This window comes from Leucopleurus acutus (genome assembly GCF_964270905.1).
Source record: "Leucopleurus acutus genome assembly, chromosome: 11".
Classification (NCBI taxonomy): Eukaryota; Metazoa; Chordata; class Mammalia; order Artiodactyla; family Delphinidae; genus Leucopleurus; species Leucopleurus acutus.
The window spans coordinates 61,354,515-61,373,603 of NC_139152.1; the positions used below are offsets into that span (position 1 = coordinate 61,354,515).

At 41.2% G+C, this 19,089-nt stretch overlaps 1 protein-coding gene across 1 annotated transcript; it reads left to right on the forward strand.

Moving 5' to 3' along the window:
- Positions 1 to 1,153: 1,153 nt before the first annotated feature.
- GLIPR1 (GLI pathogenesis related 1) lies at positions 1,154 to 18,959 on the forward strand. The gene is made up of 6 exons (XM_082850159.1): positions 1,154 to 1,397; positions 2,198 to 2,443; positions 11,593 to 11,705; positions 15,685 to 15,770; positions 18,608 to 18,634; positions 18,734 to 18,959. The coding sequence occupies exons 1-6, from the start codon at positions 1,215 to 1,217 to the stop codon at positions 18,886 to 18,888; spliced, it is 810 nt and encodes a 269-aa protein (XP_082706285.1). The 5' UTR covers positions 1,154 to 1,214; the 3' UTR covers positions 18,889 to 18,959.
- The last annotated feature ends 130 nt before the right edge of the window (positions 18,960 to 19,089 follow it).

Consider the following 19,089-nt stretch of genomic DNA (forward strand, 5'->3'; position numbering starts at 1 on the left):
CATCACAAAATAGAAGTCAGGCTGGGTTACCTAAAGGGGTGTCTGAGAGAACCTCTCGTGGCTTTGAGACCATTTCTACGGCTGCAAGGCAATCATGTGTGATACAGCGGGGCTGTCTATCAGGGAGGGGTAGTAAAGTAGCTGGATTCAAACGGTTACAACGATGTAAGATGATGAGAAAGTCAGCTCATAAGTGGCCTGTCACCGTGTAGAGAGTTGCTGTATCCTTTGAACTTGTAGAATAGCTGACACCGCCTGGGGAACATAGAGATGAATAGGGGAGCCTAACATGCACACTGGCTTTGTCAATCAAGGCGGCAGCTGCAGCCACTGCACAGAAGCATGGGGCACACCTAATGCCGCAGGAGCTAACTGGCATGAGAAACATGCTACAGGGATGTATCTTGAGAAGCAGAAGATTGTCCTAGAATGCCTGCAGCAGTCCCATTATTTTCATGGCAGTATAGATGAACAGGTCTGTCAAAATTAGGTAAGCCAAGAATTTGGAGTGTGGACAAACCTAATATTAAAGCTTCAAAGGAGATTGATTAATGCCTCTGAAGGGCCAGGAAATAGACTCTGTGTTGTGATCTAGGAGAAGAGCAGACAGAGGTTTAGCAAAGGCTGCAAAATTAGGAATCCATTGGCAGCAGTAGCCAGCTGCCTCCAAAAGTCCACGTAACTGTTTTTTTCATTTGGGGGAGGGGAATGGACAAAATCGACTTAACCCCATCACATTCACCATTGTGAATGAATTCTAGGTCGAGCGATGATGTTAACCAGATATTCTAACCACGGTGTGCTGATGTGACTCCAAAAAAAAATGTTTTTAAAAAGTATTTGGCAAGACCTTTATTGAAATGAGAGATGTTTTTGTTTAACCACAAGAACCTCAGTAAAAATTGGGACTATTATTTCTGGAGATTCCAGAACTTCCTTTGGAAACATCCCCCAACTCAAAAGAAAGTCTGATGTAGCCTCGTAAAAATCCATGTTGCAATAGGTGCTGTGTCACTGAGAACCACCGAAAAGACAGAGTTAAGGGCACAAAACGAGCTGCAAACCATATATGGAGAAACCCTTTTCTTCACACTTGTGATGAACTCATGTTCTGCTTTCCGTTTTCTCAAAGCTGAAGTCGACTGTGCTTTGTAAAACCGGCTCACCGACCCTCGGGACCTGCAGTGCCTCTGGATTCCAGCCTCCGGGTCTCCATGCCAGACAGTCTGAGCATGCGAGTCACACTTGCTGTGACAGCCTGTGTGGTCTCCAGTTCTTTCTCTCCAGCAAATACTTTGCCAGATATCGAAAATGAAGATTTCATCAAAGACTGTGTTCGAATGCACAACAAGTTCCGATCAGAAGTGACTCCAAAAGCCAGTGATATGCTATACATGGTAAGAAAAACATGAGGGCTTGTGGCAGAAGTCAGTCAAAAACAACTAATGTGGATTGATTTTGGTGGTGAATCCTTGGTAATCCTGACCAGTGCTCTCGCGGTGATGAAGGTGTGCTTTAAATTCACCACCTGCGATCAAAACAAACCCAGTTTCTCTCTGCCTACTCAGTTCTTGTTATAAAGCAAGTATGTTTTACTTCTCTTTTTGGACACGTCCTTTGCACACGTCCTCAGGTGCAATTTATGTCTCTTTTTTGCCTGTTAATTTTTGTGAGGTTTTTTTGGTTTCGTTTTTTGTCTCTAAGTTGACTTTTTTTTGTTGCCGGCAGAGTACTGACTGTCTCAGGGAGGCCGCAGGGCGTCTGGGGGAAAGGCTAGGATTTTGATTCAGTCAGGCTTGGGTTTGAATCCTAGGTCTGTGGCTTTGGCCTGGTTTTTAACCTTTCTGAGCTTCTTACGATAGGGGCTATCGTAGGTATGAAATTACAGAAAATATGTGAAACCAGCATGTTATTTTGCAACATAATAGACCTTCAGTGAAATGTTGTTCTGTGTCACTCACTTTGATTCTAAATTCCTCGAAACTAGATTATCATGTCTCCCACTAACGCTAGTCAAAACTTGAAGACCACAGTATGATCCTCCACATACGGAGGACCTACATGTTCGTGGTCCTTCTCCATTCTGGACATCGTGCCTCACCTCCCATGCAAATTCCCACTTTGCTCACTGCGGTTACAGCGTTGGGTAACAGGCTCCATTCTTGACCCTCCTAGTGTTTCGTATTTATTTCTGCAGACTTGGGACCCAGTACTAGCCCAAATTGCAAAAGCATGGGCAAGGAACTGTCAGTTTGCACACAACATACAGCTGAAGCTACCCCACAAGCTGCACCCAAATTTCACTTCACTGGGAGAAAACCTCTGGACTGGGTCTCTGTACCTCTTTTCTGTGTCTTCAGCCGTCACAGACTGGTACAACGAAATTCAGTACTATGACTTCAAGACTCGGAAATGTGACAAGGTCTGTGGCCATTATACTCAGGTAAGTATCTGCCTTATATTCTCTGGAAGCCGTCGTTTCAAGGGTGAGGAGAAAGCTGGAATCTGGTGTTAAGAAAAATATAGAGTAAGCTAGTGTCCCTGTAAATATTAGAGAGTAGGGGTTACAGGCTTACTTTAAAAATAAATAAATGGAGGGCTTCCCTGGTGGCGCAGTGGTAGCGAGTCCGCCTGCCGATGCAGGGGACACGGGTTCGTGCCCCGGTCCGGGAAGATCCCACGTGCTGCAGAGCAGCTGGGCCCGTGAGCCATGGCCGCTGAGCCTGCGCGTCCGGGGCCTGTGCTCCGCAACGGGAGAGGCCACAACAGTGAGAGGCCCGCGTACCGCAAAATAAATAAATAAATAATAAATAAATAAATAAATAAATGGAACAGACTCCAATACCAGAGGAGATAGTGCTTGAAGAGTGTAGTTACATGGACATAGGTAAAATGTGAGGCCCACCAATCTGCACAGCCTTTGAATAATTTTGATCACACCTGTCTTCCCGTGGTATTTTGTGCCATTTGTGAGCAATCAAAGGACCTTATGAGTAAATGGATTTATTCCAGGTACGAGTTCTCTAGGAAATTTGAGTCAATTGTTCTGGGACTATAAAACTGGGAGAAATAAGCCTCTCAGACAGAAGCATCAATAAGAATTGAAGGGGACTTCCCTGGTGGTCCCGTAGTAAAGACTCTGTGCTTCCACTGCAGGGGGGCATGGGTTCGATCCCTGGTCGGGGAAGATCCGCATGCTGTGCAGTGTGGCCAGAAGAAAAAAAAATTGTGGTACTAATAGTTGATGCTTCCATATCCTCTTAGTCTTTCAAACATGGACTAAGAATCTATGATGTGCCACATGAAGACGAAAAAAAGTCCCAGACCCAGTGGAGAGGTCAACATATAAATTTGTACAAATAATCCTGTAGCTACCCTGTACCCACATCTACAGTATTAGTGTCAATAGCCACATTCAGAGCTTCTCGATGAGATTTTTTCTTTCTTGCTTTTTTTTTTTTTAAATTCAAGCTGTTTTTGGCTTCCTAACTCTAACTCACATTTGCAACATGGTGGAAACAAATCCCTAGGAAAAGTCTTCTATAATCTTCTTAATATACTGCCTCCCTGTACTGGCCACATTTTATTTATTTTATTTCCTGGCGGTCCTTGTCAAACCAATAACTAAAAGTAGTGAACCTATGTTTGACTGGTTTTAACGTAGAAAAAAATTGTTGAAATGATGTCTGAGAGCAAAAGCATTTCTAACAAGCCAGTTAACTTGGAATATTAGGTGTTTTTAAGAGCAAAATGTTGGTAGAAAAACTCAATATAGTTCAGCCTTATAAAGATACTGACCTCACTGGTGGTGGTATAGATGAAACACGTTTGGCACAGTTACAGGAAATTGTTAGAGGGAAAGGGTTGATGTCAGTGAAATTTTCATCTTAAGGTTATTGTAATCAAGGAGGAGCTATGAAATCATCAGTAGGCTTGGTCCCTTTCTTGGAAATATAAGTAAGGTCTCCCCTAGACTTGCCCAATAAGCCATCAATTTTGGTTTATATTAACAAATAAACCAGAAAATAAATTTCATTGGATTCCCACAAATCCTAAAGGGCAAGAAAGCTAAATCCAGAGTGCCTACAAGTGGTATCTGGTGCCATTATGCACTATGGTATTAATCTCCAGGAGTAATTGTCAGTCTGAAGGTGCTGACTCTCAGTCAGTGTTTAAGCTTCTCCCCTATTCTAGGCACTTTGTAAGGTACAGGTCATGCGTTTTAGTCCAGACTCCTGAAAAAACAGAGCCTGAGATAATAGCTTAACGTGCTAAGATTTTACTCGGGAGTACGATCGCAGAGAAGTGAGAGGGAGGAGAAATGGCTTGTGGGGCAGGGAATGAGGGACACAGCTGGGAATGGCCCCTGACCCTTAGGAGGTGACTTTTATTTGGAAGAGACGTGTGTAAGTGGATGTGTTATAGCGTATAGCTAGTGCAGCTCGGAGAAACTGACAAGGTGCCATGGGAGCAATGGGGACAGAGCAACTGACCTGGCCAAAGGGAGGTATGGAGACACAGGACTTGTTCACACAGCAGGAGACATATAAGTTGGTTCTTAAACTGAGTGAGAGTTTGTCAAATAAAAAGGAATGTAAAAAGAACTCCAGGCAAAATTAACAAGGTGTAGAAGGTGTACAATGTGTACAAATGAACTTGGCATTTCAGAAGAATGGCGAGCAGCTTAACCCACCAAATACACAGTGATCCAAAGACTGTTAAATTGACAACAGTCTCCTAAACCCTGCAAGTTAAAAGATACTTCATGTCCATCATTCCAGGAAGTCAAAACAAGAGGAGGAAACTTCATTATATGTCATAGAGGCCTGAGATCTCAGAGATGGCCCTTCCCAAGTTAACAGAGCTTACTTGTAAATCTTCCTCTTGCATCTAGGGGAAAAAAAAGAGGGCTAATATTTGGGACATAAAACATTTCCTAAAATCCAGTTCCTTTCAGACAGGTAGCAGAGCCAAAGTGAGTGATCCTAACCTGTTCTCTTTAAGAGACCACTACAGTCTACCCCCCAACTCAAATGAGGGAGAGGATGTCCAGGGACCTCTGGGTCTGGGAAGAGACAGCACCAGCAACTACTTTTTAAATGAATGTGGTACTTCGTTCTCTACATGTAAGATCTCATTCAACTCTCACCACACACCTCGAAGAGATGCTATTATCCATAGCTGAATAAACAGGCCCAGAGGGGTCAAGAAGTTGTTATCCCAGTGTCATTTAGCTAGTAAGAGGAAGAGTTGGGATTCAGATATAAGATATGTTGCTTATCTAGTAAAGTAGTAGTACTTAGTAGTCATTGAACAAAGTTTAGATTTCTTCCATGAGCTGTTTTTCCATCAATGGGAAGAAGGCTCTGACAGCTTGATTGAAGACTTCTTGTTTTTATCTTTGCAAGAAATCTTGCTAGGAGGTCCAAGATTACTCAGTTGCCATTTTAAATTCATGCTGGAAATTACCTCAAGTGGGTATTTATAACTTCCCACTTACCCTCATGTTAATTGTTAATAAAAAGCAAGCTATTTTCAGATTTTGGCCAGTGAGCAGTGGTTGTACAGAGTAAAGACAATAGATGCAGATGCATTTTTTTTTTTTTTTTTTTTTGGCTGCATTGGGTCTTCTTTGCTGTGCGTGGGCTTTCTTTAGTTGCGGCGAGCGGGGGCTACTCTTCACTGCGGTGTGCAGGCTTCTCATTTCAGTGGCTTCTCGTTGCAGAGCACGGCCTCCAGGTGTGTGAGCTTCAGTAGTTGCAGCACCCGGGCTCTGTAGTTGTGGCATGCGGGCCCTAGAGCGCACGGGCTTCAGTAGTCAGGGTGCGTGGGCTCAGTAGTTGTGGCGCACAGGCTTCAGTAGTTGTGGCACACAGGCTCTAGCTGTGGTGCACAGGCTCTAGCTGTGGCGCACGGGCTTAGTTGCTCCGTGCATGTCCACTGCATTGGCAGACGTATTCTTAACCACTGCACCACCAGGGAAGTCCCCAGATGCATTATTACTTCATTAAAGTGTGATATTTCTTGACATGTTAACTCAACGCTTTAGTTCTGTCTTCACTAGAGATTTAAATTGTGGAAGAATTCTGGTGTATTGATATGGAAGATTATTTAGCTTAGATATTTTGTTGCCGACAGTTCATCTTTGTAAAGTTTGGGAATAGTTTGACTTAAAAAGCTGGGCGGTGGACTCCTCTGGTGGTCCAGTGGCTAAGACTCCACACTCCCAATGTAGGGGACCATTTTAAATTCATGCTGGAAATTAACCTGCTCAGGGAACTAGATCCCACGTGCCGTGACTAAAAGATCCCGCGTGCCACAACTAAGACCTAGTGCAGCCAAATAACTAAATAAATATTAAAAAAAAAATAGCTGGGTGGGCAGCAGCTCAGGTTTGATAGTGCTAATAATGCCCACTAGATGGCACTATTGATCTCATTTCTTTTTATCCCCACCCGTTGAAATTTTTATTTTTACACCCTCCCAGAACGAACGGAAGTGTGCGATGTTTCAGTTTGTCTAGCTGATTTTGTACATGTTGCATATTACTGATAATGAGTCAGATGGACTCATACTGAGAATTGAAAGGGGAAGATGGTGTATAGGGGTTGTTAGCTAGAAGGAAGAGACATGCCTGCCCCCACTGGGTTGGGTTCCCCAGATGCAATGTTTTTGTTAAGTATAGTTTCCTGATTCTGCTAAAAAGGAGAGCACTCTGGAAGCATCTCGCTTAGGGCATGGACTGTCCTCACAGCACTTTGTGGTCAAGTAGCATTAAGTTCCACCCCTCATCTAGGAAAAATTGGGGCAGTATGTATTTATAGATTTGTTATGAGGTTAAACATGTTGCATGTAACATGCTGAACACTACCGGCCACTAGGAAAATTCTCAGTGAGTAGCTCTTAATTTTTTTAAATTCTTTTTGTTTACCATATGAAAAAATGAAAACATGCAACAGGAATCTACCTGATTAAAAAAAAGTTTCAAAAGTTTTAAAGCAGAAGAAAATTAGTCATAAGAGAATAAAACATGAACATCTGCTGAGAGCTTGCTATGTTCCATAAGCTGTTCTAATCACTTTCTTATTAGCCCATTTAGAATGTCAAAATAAGCCTGTGGAGTAGGTGGTGTTACCCTCATTTAATAGACGAGGAAGCTGAGGCCAAGGTCACACAGTGGGTGGCTGAGCTGAAATATAAACTTGGTCTTTGTAACCCCAGAGCCCACAGAGTTGAACCCAGAAACTGAATGCCCATAAAGCTATTAAAAAGAGGCCAACTTGAATGGATGGATAAACTGATAAATCCATGCAATAAATATTACTCGGCAATGAAAAGGAGAGTGACTAGTAATGAATTCAACAACATGAGTGAATCTCAAATGCTTATGCTTAGTGAAAGAAGCCAGATTGAAAAAGCTACATTTAAACTGATTCCACTTATGTAACATTCTGGAAAAGGCGAAACCACAAGGACAGAAAATAGATTAGTGATTGCCAGGGGCTGGGGGTGGGAGCTGACCACAAAGGGGCACAAGGGAGCTTTTGGGGAAATGTTCTAGGTATTGAATGTGGTGGTGGCTGCACAACTACATGCTTTTGTCAAAATTCATAACCTAAAACGGATGGCCTCTATGTTAATTACAACCTGATTTAAAGAGAGCCCAACTAAAACACAAGACGAATGGTAACTAACATTTGCACTGTCTTGGAAAAGAGAGATCAGAAATGTAAAAGAAAGTAGAATAAAAGAAATAACATAAAGCATTAAGTGTGTGTGGGAGGAACCCAAAGATTAAGAGTACTTGACACTTGAGATACAACACTGGAGGAAAGTGCTCAAAGACCAGAGGATCAGAATATAAAATGATTGACTCAGGCGATCGTACTCCCAACATGGCCCGTTAGCATGCATAAGAATCACCTGAGAAACTTGTTAAAATAGAGAAACTTTTTCGCTGAATAATGTTCCAATATGTGTGTGTGTGTGCCTGTGTGTATGTGTGTGTATATAAATATACTACATTTTCCTTAAGGAAATCCTGTCATTAGCATGGATAGATCTACAGGTATTATGCTAAGTGAAGTAAGTCAGACAGACAGAGTCAAATACCATATGATCTCATTTATGTGTGGAATCTTAAAAAAATAAAACGAACTCTTAGAAAACAGATTGGTGGTTGCCAGAGGTGGGGGATGAGTGAAATGGGTGAACGTGGTCAAAAGGTACAAACTTCCAGTTTTAAGATAAATAAGTCCTGGGGATGTAATGTACAGCATGGTGACTAGAGTTAACAATACTGTATTATGTATTTGAAAATTGCTAAGAGTATATCTTAAAAGTTCTCATCACAAGAAAAAACTTGTAACCATGTGTAGTAATAGGTGTTAACTAGCTATTGTGGTGGCCATTTTGCAATATATACAAATACTGAATCACTGATTCAGTATTGTACACCTGCAACTAATATAATTTTGTATGTCAGTTATATCTCAGTTTTTAAAAAATACAGATTTCAAGGACAATTCCAGTGACTCTCATGCAGTAGGACTGAGATGGGCACAGAAATCTGCATTTTAAACAAAGCACCCCAGAGGAAGTCACTTTGAGGATCTATTCACTATGCAGTGGATAGAAATGAAGAAATATAAAAATAAATACAAAAATGATTGGGAAATTAAAGTACAAGCATCAAACCTGAGAATGAATGGCCATAAAACTAGGTGCTCTCGGGGAGATAGAGGCCTGATTTACTTGGTTACCTGGAGTTCCCTGCAGGGGATTCCAGGGTGTGAGATGGGAAGGGAGACACCCCACCCACCTCAACCAGGGAGGGCCGTCCTTCACCAAAGGAGAGCACTGATCCTCTGTGGGAGACCAGTACCTGCCTCCGCAGCTCCTCCCCAGTTGTCACACAAGGAGGAGGACAGAATGGAAAGTGTCCCGGCCCCCCCCCCACCCCCCGACACTGCCCAGCCCTCTCTAGCTCCTCCCCCACCTCCTACTCCATCCACGAGCCTTGGAGGAGCTGCCTCCATCCTAACCCTCTTCCCCTACTCTACACTCTCTCCCCAGAGAGCTGTTCTTAATTGATTTTTTTTTTCTTTTTTTTGAGTAAATTTGACCTTTTTCAGCAGACACACCAGCCTTGTCTCAGTTCTGTGAGTCTTTCCCACCTCGGGGTTGGTTCGCACAGGTGTGCCCTCCGCTGGGAATCTTCTCTGGCCTCCCGGACCAGCTCACTTTCAGCTTCGGCCTCACTAACTCAGAGCAGGATCCCTGCTGTAAACTCCCTGAGCGCCCTCTGCTTCCCCTTCACAGAGCTCAAAACCCTAGCCTAATGGTTTCTTGACTGCTTTTCTCTACATTTTGTGAAGGCACCCACTGGCTCCAGCTCATTCATCTCCCTGTATTTGGTACAAGTAGTCACAAAGTTGCTAAATATATATATATGTAAAAATAATTTAAAATTCTATTTTGTATTACTGTAAAAAGGAGTGCATTTAATTGCTGGCTTAAATCCACACTAGATTTTTTTTTTTTCTTGTGGTACCCGGGCCTCTCACTGTTGTGGCCTCTCCCGTTGCGGAGCACAGGCTCCGGACCACACAGGCTCAGCGGCCATGGCTCACGGGCCCAGCCGCTCCGCAGCATGTGGGATCCTCCCGGACTGGGGCACAAACCCGTGTCCCCTGCATCGGCGGGCGGGCGGACTCCCAACAACTGCACCACCAGGGAAGCCCCCACATACTAGATTTTTAAAATACTTTTTTCTTCAGCCTTCTATTACAGCAGACAGTCTCAGTTAGGATGAGCTGTGTAATTTGTGTGGCCTAATGCAAAATGAAAACGTGGATCCCCTTGTTCAAAAATCATGGGAAAAGTGCCACTGAAAGTGCTAAAATGCGTGCAGCACTGAATTAAACCACGTATGGGGCCCTTCTGATCACAGGGTCCAGTGGGACAGCACATCCCTCTCCTGGAAGCTGGCCCTGTTCTTGCTTTCCCTCCTATGCCACTAGCCACTCCCTTTCAATGTTTTGCTGGCTGTTTTTTTTTTTTTTCTTTATCCCATGCTCTCATTTAGTTGTTTATTATCTTTGCTTACAAGATCTAATCCATTCCCACGTCTTCCAGGTTTGTGTCTCGAACCATGCTCTGTCCTCTGACCGGCAGATGGTCATCTGACAGGCATCTCAAGAGTAGCAGGAACTGAACAGAACCCCTTGTCTGTGTTCCCACCCACTTCCTCCTTCCCTCATTTTCCCCGTCTCAGCAAATGTTGTTCAGACCCAAACATTAACTTGATTTTTCTCTCTCCCTCTTACCCCACCCTCAAACCAAAAGCAAATTCTTTCAGCTTTGCCCCTAAGCTGAACCGTGAACCTGGTCAATTCTAGGGAACCCCACTACCATCACCGAAGTGAGAGTCACCATCTGCTCTTTCCAGTACCAGTGAAGCAGTCTCCCGAATTCCCTCCCTCTTTTCACCCTTGTTCTCAGTCCATCTAGTTTAGCAGCCAAAGTGACCTTCCTAAGACCTGAAAAAGGGACTCTCCCTCCCTCCACTACAAGATTCCCCATGAGCTGCTCCTCTCTGACCTCATTGCCTGTGATTTTCCCCAACTCCTGGATCCCAGCTCCGCTTGCCTTTATTTATTTATTTTTGGCTGCGTTGTGTCTTCGTTGCTGTGTGGGCTTTCTCTAGTTGCGGCGAGCGGGGGTTACTCTTCCGTTGTGGCGCGCGGGCTTCTCCTTGCGGTGGCTTCTCGTTGTGGAGCACGGGCTCTAGGCGCACAGGCTTCAGTAGTTGTGGCTCACGGGCTCTAGGCGTGCGGGCTTCAGTAGTTGTGGTAAGTGGGCTCAGTAGTTGTGGCTCACAGGCTCTAGCTGCACGGGCTTCAGTAGTTGTGGCACACGGGCTCCGTTGTTGTGGCTCGCGGGCTCTAGCGTGCAGGCTCAGTAGTTGTGGTGCACCGGCTTAGTTGCTCCGCGGCATGTGGGATCTTCCCGGACCAGGGCTCGAACCCGGGTCCTCTACATTAGCAGGTGGATCCTTAAGCACTGCGCCACCAGGGAAGCCCCTCTGCCTGCCTTCTTTCTGCCACTCTTGCACGCAAGCAAACTCCACGCCAGGGCCTTTGCCCCAAGGGCTCCCTCTGCACGGATGCTCTTCCTCCATCAGTTGGTCTCCTGCATGTTTTGAGCGCTGCCTCTTCATCATTCAGGCCTCACCTCAAATGCTGCCTCCACACTCGAGACGCCTTCCCTGCACATCCAAGTGAAAGCAGCCCTCTTTCTCCCCAGCAGTCACTCTCTATCCTGTTAGCCTGTTTTATTTCTTCATTGCACTAGCTGTCAAAATTAGCTTAGTTATTATTTATGTTTATCTCTCTCTCTCTCTCTCTCTCACACACACACACACACACACACATACACACTTTCCAACCAAATTCTGACTACCTAAAACTTCCCTGGCGGTAACTGCTTTGCCTAAGTAGAGTTAACATGCCTGTGTTTACGAAGGCCTAATCATACTCAAGTGTTCATTTTAGTATCTCTCTCTTCTTAACAATCTGTATTTTCTTTCAGATTGTTTGGGCAGATAGTTACAAAGTTGGCTGTGCAGTACAGTTTTGTTCTCGAGTTGCTGGCTTTGAAAGTCTTCGCAATGGAGCACATTTTATATGCAACTATGGACCAGCGTAAGTGCCCAAATTAACCTCTTTCTGGGAAAAGAAAAAACTATTTTAAAAGTATTTATCTTCATTATAGAAAATAAATCTGGGTAATAAAAAAAGTTTAAAAGAGAAAATTAACGTTACCCTTAATTCCTCTGCCCAGAGATTTACACTGATACCTTTTTCTTTGTATGTGCGTTTGTGTTTGTGTGTGTCTGTGTATACACCTTTATAAACACTACATAAACACACACACACGAACACATTTTTAAGAGTAGGAAAACTAAAATGTTTTCAGGGACATAGGTTAATTGGATATTGTAATAACACCACAAGATGGGAAGATTAATATTCCATTTAATATTTATTAACTTATTAAAAACTTTTCAAAGCAGAACAAAAACCCACTCTGAATTGAATTTCTCAATTTATATAACTTATTTCATTTACTTTTGACAGTTTTGTTTTTGAAACAGACATCATTTTTCTCCCTTTGGAAAATGGGAAGACACATGACATTCTCCTCCAACTTCCTTTATATATGTGTGCTTATGCATCGTACACATACTTAGAAAACGGAGATGATGGAAATACACGTTTTCTATTTTTTACTTAAAATTACATATGAGCACTTTCCATGGCACTGAAGTTTTAAACAGATTACAATAATTAAAAACAATGCCATAACGTTTGTATAAAGCTTACTATGTACTAAGCACAGTTCTAAGTGCTTCACATATATTAAACTTATTTAATCTTCATAAATAGTCTGTAAGTTCTATTACCCCTGTTTTGCAGATAAGACAACTGAGGCCCTGACAGGCAACCAGGGAAACTAAAACTTCCTACTTCTTTATTGGGCAGAATACTTTAGGTCCCTTTGTCTTTCTGTGTTTTTATTTTATTGAAGTATAGTTGATTTACAGTGTTGTATTAGTTTCTGGTGTACAGCAAAGTGATTCAGCTATACACGTATGTAAGTTTGCATCTGCTAATCCCAAACTCCCACTCCATCCCTCCCTGACATCCCCACCGGCTCTTGGCAACCACAAGTCTGTTCTCTTTGAGTCTGTTTCTGTTTTGTAGGTAAGTTTGTGTCATATTTTAGATTCCAAATACAAGTGATAGTATATGGTATTTGTCTTTCTCTTTCTGACTTACTTGACTTACTTTGATAATCTCTAGGTCCCTCCATGTTGCTGCAAATGGCATTATTTCATTCTTCTTTTATGGCTGAGAAGTATTCCATATATATAAATACACACCACATCTTCCATCTTCTTTATCCATTCATCATAGATGGACATTTAGGTTGTTTCCATGTCCTGGCTATTGTATATAGTGCTGCAATGAACATTGGGGTGCATGTATCTTTTCGAATTATAGTTCTGTCCAGATATATGCCCAGGAGTGGGATTGCTGGATAATATAGCAACTCTGTTTTTAGTTTTTTGAGTACCCTCCATACTGTTTTCCATAGTGGCTGCACCAATTTACATTCCCAGTGAGGGAATGTAAACCCTCACTGTTGGAGGGTTCCCCTTCCTCCACACCCTGTCCAGCATTTATTACTTGCAGACTTTTTAATGATGGCCATTCTGACCGGTGTGAGGTGGTACCTCATTGCAGTTCTGGTTTGCATTTCTCTAATCATTAGTGATCTTGAGCATCTTTTCATGTGCCTATTGGCCATCTCCATGTGTTCTTTGGAGAAATGTCAATTTAGATCTTCTGCCCATTTTTTGTTTTTTTTTGTTGTTGTTGCTGTTATTGAGTTGTATGAACTTGCCTTCGTCGGTTGCATCATTTGCAAATATTTTCTCCCAGTCCATAGTTTGTTTTTTCGTTTGTCTATGATCTCCTTTGCTGCGCAAAAGCTTGTAAGTTTGATTAGGTCTCACTTATTTTTGCTTTATTTCTATTACCTTGGGAGACTGTAGATATCTTTGTCCTAATCATTCCCATCTAGACAAAAATCAGGCCTTTCCAGTAGCATGTTTCTCCCAAGATGAATTCTATTTCCCTAGAAGTAACAACTGCCTTGTTTTTAGCTTTTTTTTGAAGTAGCAATTTTCCCCTCTTCTTTAAAGTATGGAATGCACAATTAAAGTATGAAGCAGCATAAATGACTGCATCAAAAACATTCTAGAATTTAACGACTCAATGAGTACTGTGCTTTTTAACAATGAAAGATACTCCAATGATTAATGTCCATTTTGGATATCTTTTATAATTATCAGAATCTCTACTAGATTCCTTTGACTATTTTCCACGGGGTAACATAAGCATAAGGGTAAATTTGAGACAACCTAAATTAATTTGGAGCCAAACGAGATTTGAACATATCTTTTTAGTTGGAAATGAGGTTTTAATAAAAATGTCTCAACTCTGAAGATTAACGCATAGTATTAAGGGAGAGGTGTCCATGAACTTGGATTAGAAAAAAGTTACATCTTTTTCAAAAGTAACTTCTATTGAAAGTAACGTTTATGAAGATAACACTCCAATCATTATCAGCAATAGCTGTGACTGTACTGCACTACCTGTATCTTTATCACAGATATGTTCATATCACTTTCTAGTTTGCTGCACCTCTCTCAAAATAGTTTTTATCACTACCTTGAAATTACTGTAATTATTAGACTCCCTGCTAGCTCTTACCTAATACTTGAGAAGTACATATTAGTATATCACAAATATTTTTAACATGTTAATAACTATTTCAACTTAATTTGTTTCCTTTATAATCCTATGAACTTTATTTTCGGTATTTTTAAACTATTTTGAGAAAGGGCCCATGCGCTCCACCAGGCTGCCACAGGGTACATGACATGAAAAAGTTAAGAACTCCTTTCCAAAAGTAGTGTTCCAAAAAAGATTAGAGCAATGGCAGGTTCACTGAAATAAATGTACAGCCTTTCATCATTACTACTCCAGAGATATTCATGGGGATATAAAATGTTTGGTTATTATTTCATTTTCTAATCTGTGATCTTGGTCAATTACTTACATTCTGTGCCTCAGCCTCTAGCTATGGGGATTAAAAAAATTATAGTATCTTCCTCATAGGGTTATTGTGAAGATTGATTCATTCGAGGATACTTAGAACACTGCCTAGGACACGAAGAGTATTCAGTAATTATTATCTATTATTCATATCACATCTTTTATGTGAAAACAAATTGCATTTTAGAAACTCCCCCATATTTCTTGTTATATATATATATATATTTTTGTGTGTGTGTGTGTGTGTGTGGTACGCGGGCTTCTCACTGTTGTGGCCTCTCCCGTTGCGGAGCACAGGCTCCGGACGCGCAGGCTCAGCGGCCATGGCTCACAGGCCCAGCCGCTCCGCAGCATGTGGGATCTTCCCGGACTGGGGCACAAACCTGTGTCCCCTGCATCGGCAGGCAGACTCTCAACCACTGCGCCACCAGGGAAGCCCTCTTGTTATATTCTTTTGGAAAGCCCTTTCCCCAGCCAAATGGCTCCCATCCAATAAAAACTATGGAGGTTTGCTAGACTGAGGAGAACAAAAATGTGGGTCATGATGGCTTTTCTAAGACGGACAGTTTTTTGGATGGCAGTGATCACATAGGCCAGACAGTAAGTAGAGGGAGTACTGCTCTGAAATCAGATCTAGGTTTCTTTCTGACTCTGACATCTGTACCTTGTGATTTTTGGCAAGTTACTTTATTTTTTAGAGGTTTAGTTTCCTTATCTGTAAAATAGAAATAAAAATAACTTCTTCCCCGAGTTGTCTTAAGAATTAACTGAGATGATTAAGACATAGGTTCCTAAACACAGGCACCTAGAATGAACTCTGCAAATATTAGCAGGCTTCCATTTCTGCTTCCCCCTCTCCTCTTCTCTTCCCAACCCTCTGAATCTGCAGACTTCCATCCTAGAATTTAGCCAAGGACCATAATAAATTGTAATTGGAAAAAAAAAAAAAAAAGAAACCAAAAACTCTCCTAATGGACAGTTTTCCTCTACTTCACAGAGGCAATTACCCAACCTGGCCATATAAAAAAGGATCCACATGCAGTGCCTGCCCCAGTAACGACAACTGTCTGGACAATCTCTGTGGTGAGTAAAAGGAGCAATCTACCAATAATACAATGTGTTCAAAACTCTTGTAACTTTCTACAGAGTTAAGAATGCAGACATTTGCTTTATCCTAACAGCTATTTTCAGGGAAAGTGGCATCAGGGTTGCAATCAAACCAGTGGCTTACTGTCCTGGGAATGAATATATGGTTCAAGAGAAATTTAAAGAAGCAAATAATATTCTTTAGTTAGCGCTAATCAGACAAACAACAAACGACTCTGATGCTGGGAAACTGTAGACCCAAGATTTGCTAATTTCAGCAAGATCAAAAATTTGTATAACAAAGTTAACCAAAAGAATTCTGAATTGTGTGATACTACCTGTCCAAGCACTCAAGACTTGCATTTTCATCTTTAGAATCAGATAAATAAAGCTGCAACGTGGCACTTTTTACTAGTTAGACAGCATTTAATGAGGAACAGTGTAGGCCAATGAAGCTACATTTCCAAGGATGTTTTACATAACTTTGAAATATTAATACACAATTGGCCAAGAGTCTATTTATGGTTCCTGTCCCAGACACATTCCTTTCCATCTCAGTATGTTTTTTCTTTACTTTTTGCCATGGTGTGAAGGAAAACCTCAATCAAGCTACTGCAGTTGTGCAAATCCTCTAGGACTTTTGTGTCCAGATCTGTAACTAACTGAACCCCTCAGGGCTGCAGGGCTGGGGCGGGGTGCTAGGAGCAGAAGGAGGGTAGAGTAGAATGAGTTTAACTGCATAAATTTTTGTTTGGCCAAAGTGTTGCATTGCTTACACATTTCCTAAGGTCCTTTCCGGGTTTAAAATTATAAAATTCTTTTCAACTGCTTTTCCCTTCCTCCTGATTTGTAAACAGTGAGTTCTCATTTTTACTCCAGCTACAGAGACGCTTTTTCTACCACCTTTCTGAGCCAGTCATTTCTCTCCAGTTCAACCATTCTTTCCCTCATAATTAGTTTTGTTTAGAGAACTCACTAACATGTAGCCATAGTGCAACAAATCCCTTCTCAGAGCACCAATGTTAACTGAATTTTTCATGTTACTCCAACACTACGAAAGCATGTCTTTTTTTTTTTTCCAAGTTAGGCAGTATGACATAAGAGTTAAAACCACAGATTTTAGAGTTCAATTTCCAGTTCCACCATTGTGACGCTGGGCAAGTGTCTGGACCTGTTTCCTCATTAATGAAATGTAGACGGTGGCACCTCTTCACAGGTTTCGTGAAACGAATGAAAAAAAATTATATCTAGACCAAGTGCCTGGCATACAGTATCACTCAGTAAATATTATCTATTATCCCCAAATTCATCCTTCCTGTAATCTCAGATCTTGAGTTTACTCTTGGTATTTTGGTGTCTTCTTTGTGCCCAAGTTTTAGATGATATGTTTTTATGCTCATGAACAAGACTCACTCATGCTTCTTTAGAATCTGTGATGAAAACTGAGACAATAATTTTAAATTATGTAAAAAGTAATTTAACTTGCCACTGGTTAGCTGTTTTTCCCACTAGACTCTGAATTCCAAACAGGCAGGAATTATGCCTATCTAATTCAACTTTGTAACCAAAGTGCCTAGTCTAGAAGGCAAATAATTGCTAATTTGCGTATTTCCTTAAAAAAATCATTCTCTATAAAAATCTAGACAGTAACACCACCACCAGCACAATGATAACAAGAAGAAAACTGCTGGAGTTTTAGCTTTTAATCTTAGAGATCTAGCCTGAAATGGTCTCTAACCTTGTGGGATAAAATTCAGAAAATTAAGGCTGTAGTCCAATAATGAAAAGCCCCTGGGCTCTTAAGAGAGACAAAGGAAAACGCACGCTAATTTGCAGGAGGGTAAGGGTTAGAGGATAAAAGCTTTTATTTATCAGATTTTGTCTCTGACAAATTGTGGCAAACACTGGAGGAAAAAAATCCCTTTGTGGTCTTCTAGATACTGGTAGGTTCAATAAATACCAATGGAGGCCAAATCAGGATGGTTCTGCAAAATGTGCTGGGCACACCAATGGTACACAAGCTGATTTTTAGCTAGTGCATGGATGACATTTGTTTCAATGTTCAAAAGTTGAATGTTTAACATTTTAAAAATATATATATGTAAGAAAAAATATAACTAGCAAGCATATCATTCCTTGATTTCATGGATATAACTGCCAGGAAAAGTTAAAGAAGCGGAAGCTTCATCGCAATTCACCACAGCAAAGCCCAGTCAGTCACAGGTATGATGACCAGGGATGCTCACGAGTACCAGAGGGTCAGCTCCTTGATGGATTCCACCATAGGAGTGCAACAGCAGCTGGCATAGAACCAGTGTAAAAGAGGTGTCTGACCATTTAAAAAGTATAAGGAGGCTATGGCAGATGTGGAATTCTCTTCCCAGTGCTCTGAATGTCAAAATCTTAATAAAGCTCAGTGGAAGGAGAGGAGTAAATACGACTTTGATATCCAAATGCCCTACTGATATACTAATGACAGACTGGAATGTATGAGAGAGGCCACTGTCTCTTCATTACTGACCATAGATAGTATCATTCTTCTCAGGAGAAACTTACTTTCAGGAAAATATTTTAATAAATTGCTCACACTGATTATTACTAATACTTATTTTTAAGTGTTTTATTTTAATTGCATTTATTTTATCTGCCAGTTACATTATGTAAAACGATTTTCCATTTATAGTAGTAGTATATAAAAAGTTTATATATAAAGGTTATATAAACAAGTTGATTGAAACAGTCAATGGTTATAATTAAGAGACTTGGCTTTTTAAAAGAAAACAAAAGCCTCACCAGTATCTATTCTTTTAATTCTTTTCTTTCTTATTTTATAGCTAACCCACAACGAGACAAAGTGACACGTATGTATATAAACCTTAAATTGTATAAGATCTATCTGAGCTATGTTACTGCATTATGAGGAATAACATTTAAGAGTATATTTTATGTTTGTTTCACAGGTTACTACTCTGTTGTGTTTCCAGACTGGCCAATATTTCCACGTAACAGATACACATCTCTTTTCCTCATTGTTACTCCACCAATCCTAATACTGAGTGTTACAATTATCAGTTTGGTCAAGCACAAATACCCTCATTTAGTTCTTCTGAACTAATACAATCCAGGGGGGGGGAAAAGCCTCATTCGTACATGGCTTTAAAAAATAAAATTGGGTGTTATTTCTAATTTGCAGCAAACCCTTACTCAAAAGAAGAAATGGTTCAATTTCCTAACATTAGAAGGTAAACTCATCTTTACTTTCCACTTTTTATGAAGAAGCATTGTTTTCATGCTGCCACAGCTGTGACTTTCAGTG